General features: G+C 42.8%; 1 protein-coding gene across 2 annotated transcripts in view; it reads right to left on the minus strand.

The window, feature by feature from the left end:
* Nucleotides 1-13,812, minus strand: part of STT3B (STT3 oligosaccharyltransferase complex catalytic subunit B) — a 55,335-nt gene extending 41,523 nt beyond the window's left edge. Inside the window, exons 1-2 of one of the 2 annotated variants that reach the window (XM_076331130.1) lie at nucleotides 13,540-13,812; nucleotides 13,344-13,491 (exon numbers count right to left, since the gene is read on the minus strand). In XM_076331130.1, the coding sequence (XP_076187245.1) occupies nucleotides 13,344-13,491; nucleotides 13,540-13,624 (233 nt within the window). In that variant the 5' untranslated portion in view covers nucleotides 13,625-13,812. Of the gene's footprint in view, nucleotides 1-13,343 lie in introns of both variants that reach the window. The other variant, XM_076331129.1, reaches the window with a different exon arrangement.
* Between the last annotated feature and the right edge of the window lie 6,722 nt (nucleotides 13,813-20,534).

Raw genomic sequence — 20,534 nt, forward strand, 5'->3', positions numbered from 1 at the left:
CTAGATCCTCAACATCCCATATAATCATTTAAGCAACGACAATCTTATTTCTGGCACAACATTTAAACAGTTACAGCACTGTAGAAGAGCTTTAGCAGAAACTATTGTGTTCACCCCTCAATAAGCAACAGCCTGTTGCTTGAACTTCCGTGTAACATTAGAAAGAGTAGGTCCAGCCAGAATCAGACATTAGGTATCAAACCACTCTGTACAGATTATGTCAACATAGTTTTTTGTTAGCTCACAGAAATTAAAAGAATCTACAGTGTTGTGGTTGCATGTCAGCAGTCTAAGTCAGTTTAGCAAGTTAAAATAACAGTGTTTCATCCAATATTCCTTAAATATTTGCTCTTTAGTACATCTCTTAATGCACCTGCTATTCTTCCTCCTGCAACTAGCTCTCAGTTACCTGAATTCTCTGACTATGCTTTCTTTCAATTGTCCTTTCTGTACATAGATTATGTTTAGTCCAAGAAGTTAGACCTCTCATGGAGTACCTGTTCAGCTCCATCTGTTGCAGTATCGACTTACTGACTTTTTATTACAATGAATGCTGAAAAAATAAAAATTAATGTTTCAGAGTGGATAATACAAAGCATCATCAGAGCAGATCCAGACAGTCTATCTAATGTGAACAATTTCTGTCCAGTGATTGAGGCACGGTTAAAGACCTAATTTTATCTAACTTAAATATGTCTACTCAAATTCTGCTTAACCTTTCAGTAACCTGACATAAATAGACATAAATATTGCATTCATCAGGCACGTAGCAGGGATCAAGCAATTTTCTGCTGTGGGTATCTACATGTACAGATATACATATACAACTATCTGCAGAACAAACCAAACAATATGCCCAGGGTTTGCAGAAACCTAGAGATAGGCCTAATTATGCCCTAACCAAATAAAGCTGAAAACAAAAAGGCATGAATATAGCCCAAAGTGGGAAAGGGTAAGGGGGAGAGGAAGATTCACAACTCCAGGATGCCTTATACTGAATTACACACTCACCTAAATTTAGCTGTGGTGGTTATCATTCAATTGAGCTTTGCTAGTTAAAAGGAGTGCAGAAGCACTCCTAATCCCCTTCTGTGCCCTAATCAGACAAATTAGCTTGAATCGCAGCTAAAAAGCAAGCCACTCTGAAGATGATCTAAACTATTTCACCTGATTTTTTTCTGAAGCAGGTTAGGAGTACTCACATGATCTATTAATACAGTCCAACAGAAGGGATGGTGGCCTCCAGCTGAGGGCAGTAAGACTTCCAGCTGTTTGCAAAGTGACTGCATATTCTCACACTGGAGGAAATTGATGTGGGAATAGGATGTCACCAATAAAATAAACAAAGACCAGGAAAGTAGATGACAACAGAAAGTGGTCTTCATCCTTCCCTACAATATCCGGGCTGGAGTTTATCTTTCTGACTATATTTTGCGTTCTTGATCCACTTTCAATGTCTGATTTATTCTGAAATAACTATGGCAAGCAGAATTTAAAATCAGTTATCCACTATATTTTATATCTTTCATACTGTTTCAAATAAGTCTAAATAAAAAAAAAGAAATGCAAATTTTCACTGAATTTAATTCAACCTGTTAAGAATTGTACTTAATGGTTACCAATGTTTCTTTAAAGACTATGCACAAAAAACACAAGTGTAATAACAAAACATTATTCGCTTTTTGTTAGGTATCCTCACAGAAACACTACAGATTAAGTGTACTGCAGTGACTACAGTGCTCAGCATTTAAGACAGTATTTATAATTAATATTAAATTCCTGCCATGTACAATGTGAAATTAAAGTTACATATTTGTTTTCTCATTACATGATGGAATTTTTAGTATTGCTTAGTCTTACTATATTGTAGCTATCACACTATTTCACTGTGCTCCTCTGTCACTTTAGTAAAATCCAATTCATGTTTAGCAGTGACCTTAAAGGGGCTTTTAAAAAAAAGAAAATACAATAAAAATGTGGAGGTGGGGGAACACTGTTAAGATGAGCTAGGCTTAATATTACACACATGCTTTGAAGCTGTGATGCCTTCCTGCCACATATTATTCTATTACAGAAATATTCATAGACTACACCCACCATTGCCTTGTCTATCACATGTCCAGAAGCATGTCCTTTCCAAAACACATCACCTCCTTGACCAGCTGGCTACATTAGTATACAGTTTGGTAGCTATAGCCCTTCTGTCTTATATTAATGAATGGTAAAAGGGATGAGTTTAATTTCTAATGCCATTTTATTAAATAACAAGTACTGACTTGAGGTACCATGCCTTCCCTTCTTCCCCATTGACACATAAAATGGGGTAAGGTAAAATGAACGTCTGGTTGCCCATGGAAAGGAATGGGGAAAGGAGGATACTAAAGCAAGAGGAGCAGTTGCAGTTCAGGCGGGCTGAAAAGAGGTGTATTGCAGGGGTGTGTGAGAGTTGTTGGGAAGGACCTAGCAGAAGTTCTCAAGGGATAGTTCTTAGGTCACATAATCCTAAATCTTCTCTCTCCCTGCTCTCCAGACATGAATTAAATCGGCCTGTTCCAGGACCTTTCACGCTTCAATCTCCACCAGACCGTATGCCCTCTCAACTCTCTCTCCACAAATGTGCATTTAAATTAGAAAACTAGAGTTAGCCTTCCTGATTCAGAAAAGGGATTCAGCTCTCGATCCCAAACATCCCATATAACCATTTAAGCAATGACAATCTTATTTCTGGCAGAACTTTTAAACAGTTACAGCACAGCAGAAGAGCTTTAGCAGAAACTATTGATATGTTTACCCCTCAATAACCCATGGTCCATTGGTCAGAGAACTCATGGATACCTGAGACTGGATCAGGGTACAAGACGCGCCAATACAGCAGCTCACTGCCACTGGAAAAGGGGAGTTTCCCTCCCCCTGCATGCAGCTGCAGATCCTGACACCTGCGCTTATCAGATTTCTGTGAGTTGCCTTAACTTGTTAACACAGCAGAAAACTATCCCAGGAATTGTCCAACAGATGATGGGAAATTCAGGAGAATTGCTCCACTTGATTAGATGCAACTTAATACTGGTGAAGACAAGCTTAGCAGCACCTTGTCATATTGTAGATATTCAGAGTCAGGTTTTACTCAAAACACTCTGAACTGCTTTCTCATCAGCCACAGCAGCTTCCTGGAGGTTCTCAAAGGAACCTTTGGAATCATCTTCCATGTGTTTTCCAACACGCAAATGACATCCACGGGTAAGCCAGCAGAGCATATTAGATAGTGAGATAGAAGACAACACTGCTTAACTTCCCAGGTAAAAGTACCATTCAACTAACATTTAAAGCGGTTCTGTGGCTTTTTTCTTCTTGAAGATAGCCCTGAAAGAAGACAGCAGATGGCACTGTACGGAACATACTATCACAAAGCAAAAACACGATGTGCATAGGTAAGAATGTTGTGTTGAAACTAGAGTATGATGGAAGCATAAGGAAAAAGGGACCCTGAAGTTGACTTACTAAAGCAAAAGCTAGAAAATAAAATTCAGTGATGAAACAATTACAAGCATGACATATTTGACACAAAACATATCATCCAGTCTTCTCCCAAGCAAAAACTGGGTTTTACTGTGGGAGAATGGGGGAGGCATTGGTGAAGTAGCGGTGGATTACAGAATTAAAGCGCTAAAAATTCTTTGGATCTTGAACATGTTCAGCCATGGGAGAAAAATTACATTTGTCATTACTAGCTGACCTGAGACATCACAAATTAAGATACTGTTGCAAACATTTAAGGTAGTCTCTCCAGTGTCAAAATCCATTTTCTATTTGGCAAAAGAAAGATTAAAACTGTTACAGAGTAAAATGAATTGCGAGACATATGCAACAGTTTTTCAAACATTACTTGAGACATCTGACATTAGATAAATCATTCTAGTCACCTGTATAAGATAAAATAGTCAAAACAGTAGCATTACACAACTTCTTGGAAAACTCAAACACTGCATTGGCTTTCATTACTTTTATTCTACAGTAAAGCGAGCCAAAGAGACGCCCATTTACTTTCATTGTTAACATCAATATAATAATGCCAAAGCTCCAATTTTGTTTCACTGACTTTCTAAATTAGAAGAATTGCAACTTTAATACATCTTATCTATTGGCAGAGAAAGAATGAAAGTCATTTTAAAGGTCTTTAATACCCAAATGATAAACTTTAAATATTTCAGCCATGAAGATGAAACTGCCTTTTTAAAGATATACATTCCAAACAATATTTATGAAATTCTAAGTTATTCAACTGAACTTCCAAATGCTGCTTGGGATAAGTTTAGAATAGGAAGGAAGCACATTCGACATATGCAATACGCTACAGGAAAAAAAAAAAGCTGGATAAACATAAAGAAAAGTATTCAGGACAAGTAGGCTTGTTTTGTTATGTTTTGCTTACGCATCAAGAAAACGCATTGCTGTATTTTCAAATCCTCTGGCTATAGCACACAAGTATTCTGTTCAACATGTGGTCTTCTCAGTCAGCTGCATCCTCAAACAGGTGCTTTCCATACCTAGATTTCCTTAAAATAGCCATCTATTGGGAAGATCAGAATAAAAATAAATAAAATCACACTCCTTGGATTTAAAGAAGTTGGCTATCATTTATAGTATAACAATTGCAAAAAATGAACGCAGAGACTGAAAAAAAATAGAGCAAAGAACTCACAAAATGTAGGCTGCCCAGCCACGTGTGCTAGAACAGTTTAAAATTACATAATTACATACTATTTTTCCCTTCTGCAAAATCCATTTACCATTCAAGAAACAGGATAGATGGTGCCCATGCATACAGTGAGCCAGTCGTTTTAATAAATGTAAATAATACTGTGTAAAACAGTCTAGAAGATAAGAGCAATCCCATTAAGAACACCACCAAAAATCAATAATCAAACCAAACTTGCATCCTCAGTTGCAGTACAGTTTCCCAAGGGGTTTTTTTTTGTTTGTTTCAAATGAGGCAAGTTTTGAAAAGGTGTTTTGGAATTCTGTCTTCGTGGATTACCAGCTGAACAGAACTCCAACATGGTCTTTAACTAACAAACTAACATAACCCATATAAATCAATTGCCATAGAAAATTATATGATAAGCATTGTAACACTCGGAAGTAATCATCATTACTGTCCACATACCCCAGTCATTTATATTAGACAGGCTCTTTAAAAAGTAGCGTATGGTACTGGACTTGGGTCTCCTATAGCAGACAGACATTTTAAATGCTGTTTCCTGCTCTTACAAGCACTCATAGACAAACACTCAGTTATTCCTTCTTTAAAATAGATCATTTCTCTTTCTAAAGCACAGGGATATTGCCTCACTTAATAGCAAGAACTTTTGAAGTTTAGGAAGCATTTAATTCTCCATATGCCAAAGGAGCTTTTACCCTGGGAAAGCAGCAGTAAGTTGCGAAATACAGAAGCTGATGTATTTTGTTTGTATCTATGTCCTCGGGCTGCTTCAACTTACGTAAGGTGTGGTGCAGCATTAGGGTCAATTTCATGGTACCTCTCAAGCCCAGACTGACGGCTAACCCACATTAAAAACACCTCAGCTTGATTCCCAGCAACAGCTCAGATAAAGATCACAAGCTCTGCTCAGCTACAGGGCCAGAAATGAAGTCTATCTGTTGGGCATACTACAAATTTTACTGCAGACATAAAGCACAGAAAGACTATAGCAATACTTGTCTTAATACTTGTCCTAAGTTCACTTTGTTCTCCAAGCAAGTGGTAAGACTGATGGTTAGAAGAAGTTTTGCTAAAGGAGTTAATAATAATAAAAACATCTGCACATGCCCTGCTACAGGGTGCAGGCTCCACAGGCTCTGAAAGCAGCAGCTTTAATGGCTCTGCTAAGTAGAAAGAAGCCCTCAGGATTAGCCCTAAATGTCAGTACAAATGTACCTCAAAGGGCTTGCAAGAATGGAATTTTCAAAAATTAAGGAGGAAACTGCAGCACATGCACAGACAGACATTAAATGGGAAATAACCTGACTGAATCAGAAGAGATCCCTGTGGACCAGCAAAGACACCTCCCTAAACCCAGCCTACCCCCAACCCATTTAAAAAACTATTAGTACCTACAGGATTTTGAATTTTCCTGCTAGCTTTACTGTCCAAAATTTTTATTCTCCCCTTCCCCCACCAGTTCAACATGAGACAGATTTAAAAACATGAGTATTAGGATTACAGGCTGCCAAAACCAGAGACTATTAGAGAGAGAATTATGATAGGAAGCAAAAGGTAACCTTTATAAACCACGCTAACACTATGTAATCAAATCAAATTTCTGTTTAAAAAACAGAACATATTAAGCTGCTAAAATAATAGGATATCTGCCAAGAAAAGTCCATTCAAGGATTTTCATCATAGCATTTGCTCTAGCTACTCAAGTGTTTGTGAGTATTTGCTGAAGACCATTTAAAAAAAAAAAAAACAACCATGGCATTAAAAGCTAAACTTGCCGGTTCAGTTCGACCCAGCCTACAGAAAGCATTCCAACACATTTTCCTTTTCAAGTTTCATTCTGCTATCCACAAATCAATAAAAGGGTCAACACTTTGCAAGCATTCTGATTCACCTCCTGTTTTCCAAAAGAAGACTGTAAGGGTAGTCTCTACTCAACCACACTCTGCATGTGGTTTATGAACACTGCCCCTCCTACCCTCTCATGCATAACTCCATTACTGCACCCACATGAAGTCTGATGAGGTTTTCACCCCAACTAAAAGTTGTGCAAGTGAGGAAAGAAACACTACCTGCTAAGTAAAGATGGTAGAAAACAACAGTAGAGATGGAGCAGAGGTTTGATTCTTACATGAATGTTATTCTATGAGGCCACACAGTGAACCACTTTTCAGCTGCATCAGTCTAACTCATCAAATCTAGCCTGAGGTCTCCCTACCCACAAAGCAGTCTTCTGCTATGCCTTCAACTCTGTCCAATGTTCTTTTTCCAGATCATCCTCCTTCCACTAAATTTCTAGTATTTAAGTATTTCTGCAATTTCCTAAGCAGTAGAAAAGTACAGCACAGTCAACTGCACATCTTCTTGACTGTTAACACCATATCAACCATCTAGAAAAGTTTACTTAGCTTCAAAAGAGCACCCTCCAAGTACCTAAACAAGGAAAGGCTGTTCTATAGGATTTATTATCTTATAATGTAGAAAGCCCCAAAAGCCAGAGACTGACCTGTGCTAACAGAGTTTCTCAACCCACGTCATATTGCAATAGAAGTGATCAAAAAAGTTACCTGATCTGGATCTTCCTCATTAAAAAGCGGGGGAAGTGGAAGATATCTGGCAGGCTATTCTCCAAGAACATAAAAATCTCTACACTTGCCCCTCATGAACACACAGGTCCTGCTAAATCAGATTTGGAGACTATGCTAGAATATTTTTCCTACTATAATAAAATGGCAGAAAGGAGTTTGAGCTACCTGGCTACCTGAAATCCTGCTAAAATCATTAGTATTACTAGAGTGTAAACAATTTTCATCATTCAAATGTAATATGTATCTTACATTTAGAAAAAAGTCACAAAATACTTAATCCAACTGCTCATTAACAGTAGACAATCTTTTAAAATATATTCCTATAAAAAAAGAAACAAATAGAATACTTTTCATCTCATAGAATCAAAAAGCTTGTGAATGAAGATACTGTAGTAAGTTTTTAATATGAATCTCATGACATTTGCAACATCTCAAAATCAATCCAAAGTGATTATATTCAGACTGGACTGGAATCAAATGCTTTCCCAAGGTTTGGAAGTTGTCGAAGATTATAAACAAAAGGAAGCGTTTGGGAAAAGAATCCTAAAGTGAGTGGGAAATGTTTCCTAGACAGTTGCGCATGCATGTACTCACCTTCAGCAAGATTATGTGATGGGCTGAAAGCCTCCAGAAAGACAGCAGTTTGGAGATGACACTGGCTGCCACCCCTCAAGACGAACACATTTACTGTATAATCTGCTGTCTGTTTGCCCAGCAAGAAGAGTCACTAGCACGTAAGGAATGGCCAGATGAATCTTATCTGGGTGGGCCACATTTGCCCATAGCCTACAGATTGAGCATTGTTAATTGAGACTATCAACACTATCATCCTCTTTACCTGATTTTTTTTTTCCCCCTTATGAACACCAGCTTAAGGTCCTTTCGTTCACTGCTACATACCCCTTCTTTTGTCACTCCTGTTGCTCCGGTGTCTTAACATACTCTGTTTTTATATGTACACGTCTCCACTCAGTCCCAGTTTACCCTCTAAAATCAGTTGTTATTGACATTCCCTCCCAACATTCACATTCTTCCTCAAAAATAAGAAAATAAACTGCAATATAAAAACCAATGGTGAGCAGGCTCAGGGAACTAAAACGTTACAGTATTTTGACAATTTACCTCAGTGAATCAACTCACAATGAGCGCTTTAGAGCAAGCACAAAGAAGAAAGCAGGACTGCACAGTGGGTGACAGAGGAGAACTCCTACTCCAAAAGGCAACCATCAGATCAGCTAACTACAACACAAACCCACAACCTTACTCTCTCCCAATGAAATCAATACATTTACACAACCTCCAGTGTTCGATCAATTCCATACACCACTTGTAATGTTCACTTGAATCACGCTTTGTATTTTAATGAAGCTTTCATATCATATTTATAGGTGTTAATTTAAGTTTTCATTAATGAAAAAAGTTCATAACAGCTCAAGAATCCATCCAGCGAACATGATTTGAGCCTAGCAAAATCTGTCTTTTCGGCTGTGCCCAAGATAAAATCCCAACTTCCTTTAACCTGTCTGCCTCTGAAATGCAAGCAATGACACTGACCTTATGTTTATTTTCACCAGTTCATCCCCATTCACCAAAGTCCACTAATGGTCGATGATGGTATCAGTGATGAGAAAGTGGATTGCTATCGTATATATAAACCATACTTCCCGCTAGCGCAATTATGTTACCTCAGTGAGGTACGATAAACAACGGTCACCCTGATGACAAGCTGGTGGCTTGAGCAACCGATGATGTCGGTTTGAAAGAGGCAAAGATGTATATGACATTGTGGTAGTGCTGTTCAGTACCAGGAACTGGCAGGACAGTAAGAGACAACATTCCTGGCAGTAGTAGGTAGGCAAATGTTACTGACAAAGATCACACTGGTGCTCCATCCTGCACGTGCAAACTGGTACGGAGAAGGTCTCATGCTTAGACACACCAGCTTGTGCATTCCAGCTTAAGCCAGCTCTTTCACTCCTAAGGTAACTGGTGTTAATCTGGTGTTTAGCAAGCTGTTAAAATTCTCAGGGAAAGACAAAAGTTTGCTCTAATGTCACGGGATATGATTAATGATTCAGATACAGTTCTCACACGTGTGACTTAATGGTAAGAACTGTGCAAACAGAATGAATGTTACTATTTTGATAGCACTCCCTGAAAACTACTGACGTACCAAAGGTTGTTACCATTTTAGTTAGTAGCAGTATCAGGATGCAACGGTCTTGCTAGATATATCTACCTTATATGTATACATAGACACACACATAGATTATTATGTATATATATGATACAAGCAGCCAAATGAAATAGCATACAGGCATGCTGGAGCTGTACTTTAGACAAACCAGTGCATAGAAAGTAGTCCCTGTTCAAGTACTCCATAATTTTGGTTGCCTTGGTTCAGCAGCCATGCTGACCTTTAAGGCAACATCTGACAGAAAGAATGACCTTGCTTGACAACTGACCTTGCTTGACAACTGAGTTAAACACGCTGTTGTACTTTCATGAAAAGCTTTCACTGTGCCCTTGTGTGTACGTAGCACAGATATTATGCTCTTGGTCCACCCAGCTGCCAAACCAGCCAACAGATGAACCAAATTTCAGACATGAAACCTGTCTATCCCAATGTACCATCACTGTCCATGTTTCAAGCTCTTGGCCTGATAATGAAATCCTGAAGTTAAATGCTGAAGGCCTGTCAACAGCATAGCTTAAAGTCAATGCCGACTGACTTCATGTATCGGCTCACCTGACCTAGGAGCTGCCAAAAATTACACACATTTTTCAAAGTCTCTGGACCAGCTCAAGTACGGAAAGTAAACAGGACATGAGAAATAAATCAAAATAAAGTGTCAATACTATACGAACGAGCTATTCAGTGTGGAAAAAACCAGTAATCCTAGTAACAATGAACAGGTTAAAAGTTTATAAGTAACAGTATGGTGACCTCAAAATACCAGTTTGTTTTTTCCTCACACAGGCATTGTACTATAACGGAGATCAAAAGCAAAAGCTGTCCTCTTTCGAGTGCCTTGGCCTATTGTACTACATTTGGGTCATTTCTGGAAGAAATGCCAACTGGAGTAAGTCTCAGAGGCTAATTTTACAAAACTAGCAAACCTCCCACCCCCTAATCAAAACCTAAATTTACTGTCAGAAATGCAGCTTGAAAGGGATGTTAGAAAAAAGTAGTATTTGATTCAATTAATATGCAGAAAACCCAAGGCAAATCTCCCTTTCTTCCCACCCCAGATCTCCTACGTTTCTTATGTCCATACCAGAAAACTGGATTCCTAAGTAAATGAGAAAGCTTTCTGCATCTCAGAGGCAACAATATTTTTCCATTCAAAAGAATAATAGATTTGCCTAATGCTCATTTTATCAAATATACCTCAGCTTCCTCTCTTGATCACAAAATGAATGCTAGAGAATAGGTGACATATCAACACATTGCAAGATATCCTATGCAAGCTTGACATAAAAAGCCAAAGGAATCAAGAAAACTATGGAACTGTTCCACCAGCAAAGACTATGGCCACCATCCTGGGGGAAAAAAAAAAAAATACCTGGACAAGCTGCTAAAGAAGTGGTTAAAAAAAAAAAAAAAAAAAAAGAGCACTGCTTCCAGTCTCTTTTCATAAGCTCCTTTTCCACATTAAATTCAGACTTGTAAGACCCTTATAGCTGTGAAAAAACATTCCTACCTAGCTACTCAACAGGAGCGACATAATTTTTCACTCTTTCCACCAATATTGCTGCTGCAACAGAGAAAGCCCTTTGTTTTTCCCCAGTTTCTACCATTTTAGGTTCTCTTTCCCACTAATCAACTTAAGTGCATTTGCCTCTACCATTTCTGGCATGCAGCAACATGACACGAGCATGATTCTTGACATTTCAACTGCTTCTCACAGACCTGCATTAAAATCAATGAGTTTTGTCAACTTCATCTATTCTCTAATTAGCAAAGGTACATACAGCAGCACAGGCAGCAATGCCTTGTGTTTGCATACTCAGGAAGATGACTTTGCATCAACCTACACATTGCTTAAACCAGAAGTTTATCTTTACAACCATATCACGGCTATGAGCTTAATTCCCATAGCACCTTTTTAAATGTCTTTCAAGGCTTAATAACGAAAGTTATGCAACTCAACACTATTTCCATTTATCCAACAACGGTGAGCCTTGATTATAAAAATCAGATAAAGCTGTAAAAAAATGTAGGTTGTATGCTTAATAAAAAAGTTTCCTCCATGATAGAAAGGAAAGTCTTTTTGCTTAAATTTAGATTAGGAGAACCTGAGAACTACTCCATAGGATACAACCCCGGGTTCATAGCCTCATTGCAGATGTGTTTAACTGTGCTCCCCCGGTTGTTAACTTTATTAATTGAAAGTTTGCATTCCTTCCATTCATTTGTGTTTGCAGAAAAACACTTAAATTATGGGCAATTACTTGATGTTTTGAAGATATTTTAAGATATTTGGCTTTCACATCACAAAGCATGTATTACTTCAGACACCATTTAAAAACAAAGCAATTCCTTGTTCTCTATCCACTATTCTGAGCCATGATTTGTGAATGGATTACATTGCGGGGGGGGGGGAGGGGGATGAGGGGGAAAAAACCAACTAGAAAAGAGGAAGTTGTGCTTCTGAAACTATCAAAGTGGAGTGCATGCTTTGTAGATGATCTAAAACCGTTACTGAAATTGTACTTAAGTTTAACACAGAGTATCTACCGTGCATTTCAAAATGAAGCATCTCCTTCCTTCATGCGATTAACAATAAGACTCGAGACATAAAATTTTAAATTAAAAACAGAGAATTCATTATTCTAAAGTCACCTGCTGCTTACTCTACTTAAAGTTCTAAAAAAACCGCGGATTCCTAGGATGAAGTAGCCACTAATATAAAAATTCATTGTCACGTTTTTGCATTAAAAAAACTGCCCCACAAGTCTCGTCATCTTTCACTTTGCCTTGCTGCAAGGAACGAGTGCAGTATTTCTTGATCTTATACATAAAATGGTTTCAGTCCCCTCCAACAGGGAAAAGAACAGACAGCTTCTACAGGAGGGAAAGCAATCTTCAGAAAAATCAAGATGCGTGGGAAACAGCAAAAGTCCTTGGGCTCAGAAACGCAGCTTTGAAACACCTGGCAGCAAATCAATGTCACCCATTTCACCGTAATCCCTCAAGTCACTTTTATGAAGATTACTTCCTGCAGTGCATTCCTCACCCCCCTCCCTCCCCGGCCGACAAGGGCTCTAGGAAAGACCACTCCGAGGAGCCGCACCGCACATCTGGAAACCAACGCCGCGACAGAAGGACCCGGACCCGGGCGTCGGTCACGTTTGGTACAACTGTTTCATTACGACGGCGGTCGCCGGAGCCCCCGACTCCTGCCTGGCACCCCGCCTCCCCGCCAGCGCCACAACTTTCCCCGTGCCCCTTGGCAGCGCGGCGGAGCGTCCTGCCGCAACTCCACCGCGTCCGACCCGCACAACTCCGCCGGACCCGGCAGAACAGCCGCCTCCCCGTCGCCGAGGTCTCGGCCGCCGCCGCGCTCCCTCCCGCCCTGCGGGGACGCCAAAGCGCCCGGCACCGCCGCTCGCTCCCGGCGCTTCCCTTCCCCCCCCCCCCCGCCCGCCGGCCCCTGCCCCGCGACGGCCCCTCACGCCTGTCCCCGCGCACCGCGACCCCTCGGGCTTCCTCCGACCTGCCACACCGTGTCCCGCCCGCACCGCCTCCCTCCCTCCCTCCCCCCTCCCCTCCCAGGGCGGCCGCGGCTCTCGGCTCCCTCCGCCCGGCGGCCGGGGGAACAGGCAGGGCGCAAGTTCGCGAAGTGGCGGAGCGGGGGGCAGGCGGCGGGGGCCTCCCGCCGTCCCCGCGGCCGCGGCGGGGGAAGCATGCGGGGCGCCCCCCTCCACCTCTACCGCCGGGGCTCACGGCGCGGCGCCCGCCTGAGGCGCGCCCCGTGAGGGGGCGGCTTTCCCGCCGCCCCGTCCCGTCCCGTCCGGCAGCGGCGGGGACTCACCAGGGGTCGAACTCGTGGATGATGCTCTCGAAGCGGATGACGGCGAAGAGCCGGGAGCTGAAGCCGGCCAGCCAGGCCAGGAAGAGGATGGTGAAGGAGAGGAGCGACTGCCAGCCCGCCGGCTGCGACAGGCCCCCCGACAGGCCGCCTCCGCCCGCCGGGGGGCCGCCGGCAGCCGCCGCCGCCGCGCCGCCGCCGCCCGCCCCGGCGCGGCTGTTGAGCAGCGCCACGGAGTTGGCGGCGGGTTTGTGCTTGTTGTCGGGGGCCGAGTGCTCCGCCATGTTGTACCCGGGGCTCCCTCGCAGCCTCTCCGCCTGGCGCGTGCGGGGAGGAGGCGGAGGAGGGGTGGAGGAGGGAGCGGGAGGAAGGGCAGGGGGAGGGAGGCTCGGCAGGGGAGGGGCGGAGCCCGCCCGCTCCCTCAGCGGTCCTCACTGACTCCCCGCCGCCGCCGCCTCCTCGCTCAGCCGGGCTCTGCCTCCCGCCGCCGCCGTCACCATCCCAGTGCGGCGCGGGGCGGAGGGGGCCGGTGCGGCGCGCGAGCTCGGGGGCGGGGCCAGTGACGGGGAGGGGGAGGAGCCGAGAAGCCGGGGGCCGGGCTCGAGGCGGGGGGCGGGGCCGGCGGCCGCGCGCGCGCAGGCTGCGGGCAGAGCGGGGGAGCCGCGGGGGAGCCGCAGGCGCGCGGCCGGCGCCAGGGGGCTGCGGCCGCCCCGCGCGCGAGGGCGCGGACCCAGGCGGGAGGGGGGCGGGGGCGGGCGGGCGCGAGGGCTCGTGGAAGCGGGTGCTGCCGAGCGAGAGGTTTGACATTGCCGCCCTCCAGCGCGGGAGGAGCTACGGGGGGAGGGGCGGGGCTCCGAGGAGAAGGCGAGGGTGGCGGGGGGGGGACCACCAATCCCCGCGGTAGGCCTTCTAGCAGGAACTCCGTGACGACCTGTCACAGAGCGACAGGTATTTAAAAGGGGCGGGGCGAGCCCAGGCAGCCAATCGGAGCGGCGGGGGTGAAGGCGTGGCAGCGGGCGTAGGGGAGGTTGCGCTCACCGCCAGCCATTGGGGGGATAAAAAAGGGGCAGCGGTGACTGGCGGTGGTTTGCTCTAATCAGAGCGAGGCGTGCGAGTCACGTGGGCGCCCGCAGGCGCGGCGATCCCCCCTGGCGGCCCCCGGCGCCGTGCCAGGGCGCTGCAGTGCGTGTGGGCCGGCGGGGCGGCGCCGCTGCTCCCGGCGTGCCCTGCGCGGGGGCGCCCGAGCTGCGCTGTATGGCGTGGAGCGGAGCGGAGCGGAGGGGAGCGGAGCGGAGCCTGCCGGGAGTCGTAGTCCGCCGGGAGTCCTACTCCGCGAGGTGGGGGCGTGCCCCAGCCCCTGAGCGCGCGAGGGGCTGCTCCAACGGTTGTAACGGCTCCAATGCCTCTTGCTTGTCAGGGGAACTCTCTAGAGCCGCTCGCGGCGGGGTGTGCGTGTGTGGCAGGAGGCAGCAGCGGCGCCAGGCGCCCCCAGGGAGCCCTGGGGGCTCGCCCCCTTCCCCTGAGGGGGCCCTGGGCCGGTGTCAAGCGCTGGTCACCCGCCCATCAGCCCTCGAGCCTGCTTTTTGTCTTTCATGGTGTGAGCTTACTCTTGGATGCAGCGCCTCGTCAGGGCTCACGTACCTTTGATCCGTTTGTTTCAAATGTTTAATTAGCCCAGCGGAAATCGTGCTGGCTGCAGCAAACGTTGTGCCAGAGCTTGACCCTCGGGCAGCTAGGAGGAGTAGCTGGAGGCAAGGCCTGGTGGAGGTCTGGGAGAGCTTGCTGCCCTCACCCCGCTGCAGCCACCTGCGGGGCGTCTGGGCTCACCTGCCTCTGCTGGGAGCACTTCCAGTCTGGTACAGAGACCGGCAAATAGAAACCTTGGCTTTTTTTTTTTAAAAGTGACTTCTGTTTTAGGAGTTTCCATAATGAAATGCTATCTGGGAGTCTTGTCACTTCCTCAAATATTTTGTGAAACCTGCGGTTATAACAAGAATGTGAACAAAGCTGAAAAATAGACGAGTTTTGCAGTCACGCTTTTTGGATGGTCCTGCTGACCTTCATTCTACTCTGAGATGGCATGAGACTGCCTGCTTTTAGAAGTACGATACTAAGCACAGGCAAATATAAAAAATATATGGTTGCACTGTTTACACCAACAACTCATTTTGTGACTTTCATGTAGGGCTGTATTTTTTTTTAAATTAAATAGCTTGGGTTTTGTTGTCTGAGCTCCAGGCATTCCCTTTGATACGCAAACACGGCTCTTCAGAGGTCCGGAAGATTTGCAGCTCAATTTCACTAATATTGATGGGGACTACACTGAGCCTTAGCTGACTAATATCATTCTAATTAGTCTTTGCTATTGTTTCTGTTTTTATTTTATTTGCCAGAGGAAGAAAACAGTATGTTTCATTGTAAGCAAAGTGGAAGCCTTTAACAGAGAGTTGTTCTTTTAGTGGAAAGCTCTGTTTAAGAATTTGTAGAGAATGCAACTCTTTTTCCTCAATCCTTGCATTAGTCAACATCTGTGACTTGGTCACCGGGTTTGAAAGCAGAGTTACTGTATTGTAAGGTGTGTGTATGTTTTAAGATAAGCACTGTGATATACTGCGGCTCCTAAAGGACTCTATTTTACATACTGTTTTAGAATAAGGCTTAGGAAAACTTCCAGAAAACTTTGAGGTTCAGTTGTGCTGAATCTGGCTCTTAAAAGGTTCAGTTGTGCTGAATCTGGCTCTTAAAAGGCTATGTTTTTTGTTTGGCAGGGGTTTTATGTTTGCTTTTTAATACTGTGTTCTTTCTTATTCTTGTTAAAATAGGCCAATAATATGTTCAAGATAAACTAAGTTAGACATTTGCCCCTTTTCTAGTGTTGTCAGCAAGGCTTCTTTAATGAGCTGACCAACTGACATTTCAAGTGAAGGATTTTTTTTAATTGGCTCATGAACAAAGAGCAAATGTGACTAGAAATTTGCGAATATCGTATGTTTTCTAAAATGCATTGACTGATTTTACAACAGGCTCAGATCTGGTCTACTTTTCTGAAATGACGATGTGGTATTTCCATTTTTGCAGTTGGGATCCTGTCTTCTGGTAACAGCAGTTCAAGCTTAACCATGCGGTAGAGGAGCTTCTTTAAATGGTAGTGTTGCATGTAGAATACCTTGGCCTTTTCTTCCCCCCCGACCATTTTTCTAGGTATTAAGGAGCCAAAAAGGGCTGATGATGCATATCAGCTGGAAAAAAATGTGTATGTCAGAACTTCTTTTCATGTAAAATTTAGTATCAATGTTAACTTTCCTTGATTGGGAACCTGGTTTATTTAAAAATTATTGCACATCATGGTGTGGATAAGGTTATATGGTGTTTACTTCAAATTTCAGTGCTATAACTTTTACATCCAACAGGGAGGTTATATCATTCTGACTATACTGACAGTTAAATCAGACAATTTTTAAGCCTAGACAAGGCCAGACAGAATGTGATTTATTTGAATGCTGACTAATGGTAAAGTGTTTTGTCATTGGTAACAAATGATATTGTTGCCTATTCATTTTCAAACCGTTCAAAAGTCTGTACTGTTGAATGCCTCAGAGCTTGGGCAATGAAATTTAGTGGCAGCAAAAGCACGGTTCTAGTAAAAGCTTTTATTAATGTTTCTGTAAATATATTGTTTGAATTTTTGTATGAAATAAAGTTTAGTAGTCTTACAATAAAACTGATCAAACAAATGCACACAGATGGAAATTCATAGACTTCTATAGTTAGGTGGAAGGATTCAGTGATTTTGATACTATACTGCCATGACAGCAATGGAAAGTACATTTCTGTAGGGGAGATGCAAAACATGTCTACTGAAAACTGCATTCAACCCATACTAATAGCTTGATGGGGAAAGGGGTTTTAATCTCCCCCCCCCCCCCCCCCCCCCCCCCCTTTTTCCCCCTTCCTATCCTCTTGTGTTCTTCCATTTGTTTTAAGGTAATTTGGTTTGATTTGTTCCACGGTGTGTGGTGGTGTCTTCTTTGAACACAAAAATGTCCACATTAGTGACTGAGGAGTTGACTTTGCGTAGTGATTATGAACCATTTTGCATATAGAAGATCAGTTTCCTATTCTGAGCATACAAAATAATAGCCAAATGCCTTAAGGAAAAAAAAAATCTTACTTCATTTTCAAGCTTCCTTAATAATGGAATTATTCAGGGGATAATGCCAAGTGCAAAATTCATGTTATGCTTGTACAAACCAGAGCATCTTGAAAGTTGTGGAGCTGCATACAGGAAAATGTCCGATGAGAGCTCCTCATTCCTCAACACAGCTACCATGTGTCACTGATGTTCAGTCTGCTATTGAAAGAAGGGCAAACAAAATTTGTGCAGAAAAAACTGCACATGGGCGCATCCAGGTAATAAATTATTAATCAGAAGTACAAATTCATGGTTGGTGGGAACAATTCATACTTTTCACCAAACTTTATTGGCAACAATTCAGCAGTGTTTATTAACAGGAGTAGGTACCTTAATTTAGAAAGCCATTTGAAGAGCAGTTCAGGTTTGAGGTGAATAAAGAAGTCTCTTAAATAGTCCTTCCAACTTTGTGGTCCTGCAGATGAACAAGGTAATAAGTTTGGTGTTAAGATTTTTTGAGGATGGCTTTAGAAATTAATGATACAATACTTCCTGAACTGAAGGATAGATACTACAATGTAAGTAGCACAGTTGAACATAACTTGATGTGGTGGAGGATGCTTGATTTCAGCTATGTGCTCAGATGATCATTGTTTAAAAATGTATGATGGTGTTTAACTGAGAGAAAACATAATACTATTGCACATAATTATCCTTGAGAATCTGAAATTTAATGCATTTAAAAAATAACTATCTATTAGTCTCCGTATAGACAAAATGGCATGAGTTTAAAATAATTTTAAGATCAGTTTAATTAAGCAGGTGCAACCCTTTGTGCATACCTGTAAATCACTTAAGCCAATTGTAAACTGATACAAGATTGTCTGCAAAAGAGCTTTGCACCTGTGTAACTATAATGAGGTTTTTAATTGATTTGAATTAAAATGGCAGAACTGTTGTGTTTGGACAAGGCCTTCATCTAGCATTTAATTCAATACCAGTAGAAACTTGACTTACTCCTGACAGCGTTCTACTGGTGATTTTTCCTTTTCCTTTCCAAGAATTTAAACACGTTGTTGATGTTCCTCCTCTGCTTCTCCTGTCTTAATTATCCTACTTAATTTCCCTTTCCCATGACCTGCACAGTGCTAAAAATCACTCTGGTTTACACGCACAGACCTGCCAGGAATCACAATGCTTTTTGCTCTCCCTAGCCAACCCCTGGCTTATCCTTCTGCTGCCAGTACCTTTTGTATCAACCTCGTCTTTGCTGCTTCTGAAGAAATGGGGCTTTTCCCTCTGGTGGGCTGGTACCAGCTCTGCAAAGTCCCTACCCCTTGTTAGAAAAACTGAGGGAGAGGCACACACTGGGCCTTTCTTTAAATAAATAAAAACATACCATACTCAACATTACACACGTGTGTATTCTTACCCGCGTGCCTAAGTGCTGTGCAACATTTAAAACCTGTGGACCTGTGAAGTACCTTTCTTGAAGTGTTGTGTTTTGTCATCTCTAGTGTTAGCAAGCACCTTAACCAGAATTTGGTTGTTCTTGGCAAATGCTGCAGCTGACTGTTTTTGCAAAACTTTCATTTTATTCCTTCTGCTAAGAAGGAATGTGCTGCCTTGGGGATGATCAGCAAAAAATAAAATTAAAAAAAAGGCCGTTTTCTTCAGGGACATCACTAAATGGCCCATCAAATAGCTGAAGAGTGATATTTAGCATGTAAATGCTAAGTCCCCGGAAGTTGTAGATACTGGGTCTGATTAAAATATTATGTTGGAACAGCAAAGCTGCTAAGGGAACTAGCTGGAAGGTAAAGCTAACCTCTGGGGAGTGGAGTGAGAGACATATCCATTTTAAATATATGGGATCTGTTAGTGCTTAGTTGCAATTGAGGTGAATTTTGTCACTGGATTGACGTGAGGCGGGGGGAGCAGAATACAGGAAAGAGGCATTCTGTTAGCTGTAACACCAACTGCATGTTACGGCATCAGAGTAAGATGTGTGGAAATGGCAAAGAACAGGGACAGAGAGGAAAGAAAATTATTTTTATGTTGTTGTTTAAAGCCTGTTGAAATCGGTGGGTGTTTTTTGTTGGTAGGATTTTGATCACCCTTGAGTTGTAATTTTCTTCATTGCCTCCCTCACCAGAACATTCTACACAGTTCCTGGTAGCAATTGAACGTAGGGGAAGAGGGTATTGTTTGCACATTGTCTGTAAACTATTACCATCATTCAACAAAGCTTAACTCTTCTGATTTTAGTTTGGCTGATAAATTTGAGCAAGTTGTTTAAGTTGGAAGGTTCTTCTACAGTATCAAAGATGCTTCAGTGCATTAACTAATTCAGTAGGAAAAAAATTGAAAATTGTATAGTATAATATCAACCAAGAATTCCCCATGCCTGAAAATTTCTCTGTAAGTATCGTGCAGTATTTTTCCATAACTGGGTTTGTAGTCTAAATGTGCATAGCCTTGAGGAAAGAGAAGTTTACAAAGGATTGTTCCTAGTGCTTTTCTGTTGCTAGCAATTCAGACTGTCTCCTTGCTGTTTTCTAGACTACGTGTAGATATTCTTCTAGTCAACTGCTGCATTAATAACTGCATCAGAATTGCAAAAGTCATTTAAGTCACTTTGTTGTGGAATGAACTGTGCCAAAATGCATAATGCGATACAAAACAGGAGCTTATGGGTGCTTTGGGGTAGTGTAATTTCAACCCATGCTCACATACAGATCTGAAGTGAGGACTCCATCATTGTTGAGAAGAGAATTCAGCAATGACGACTTTATATGACTTGAATTTTTTTGGTTGCTGCAGTGGCATCAAATGATTAGAAGTGGAAAAGCCTCTGTATTGCAGAAAAGTTACTAAAAGGCTTTTAATGACTTCTGTCCACATGTGAACTGAGACACTATGTTCTGTGATACCTAATCTGTAGGTATTCAGTTCTTACCACAGGAATCTCTTTTTGTAAATGACTGTAGCACTCAAATCCCAGATTTATTGTTTTCCAGTTGAATTTCTGGCATGTGGTTTTGATTCTTTTTTTTTTATCA

The sequence above is a fragment of the Aptenodytes patagonicus genome, chromosome 2 (assembly GCF_965638725.1).
Source record: "Aptenodytes patagonicus chromosome 2, bAptPat1.pri.cur, whole genome shotgun sequence".
Classification (NCBI taxonomy): Eukaryota; Metazoa; Chordata; class Aves; order Sphenisciformes; family Spheniscidae; genus Aptenodytes; species Aptenodytes patagonicus.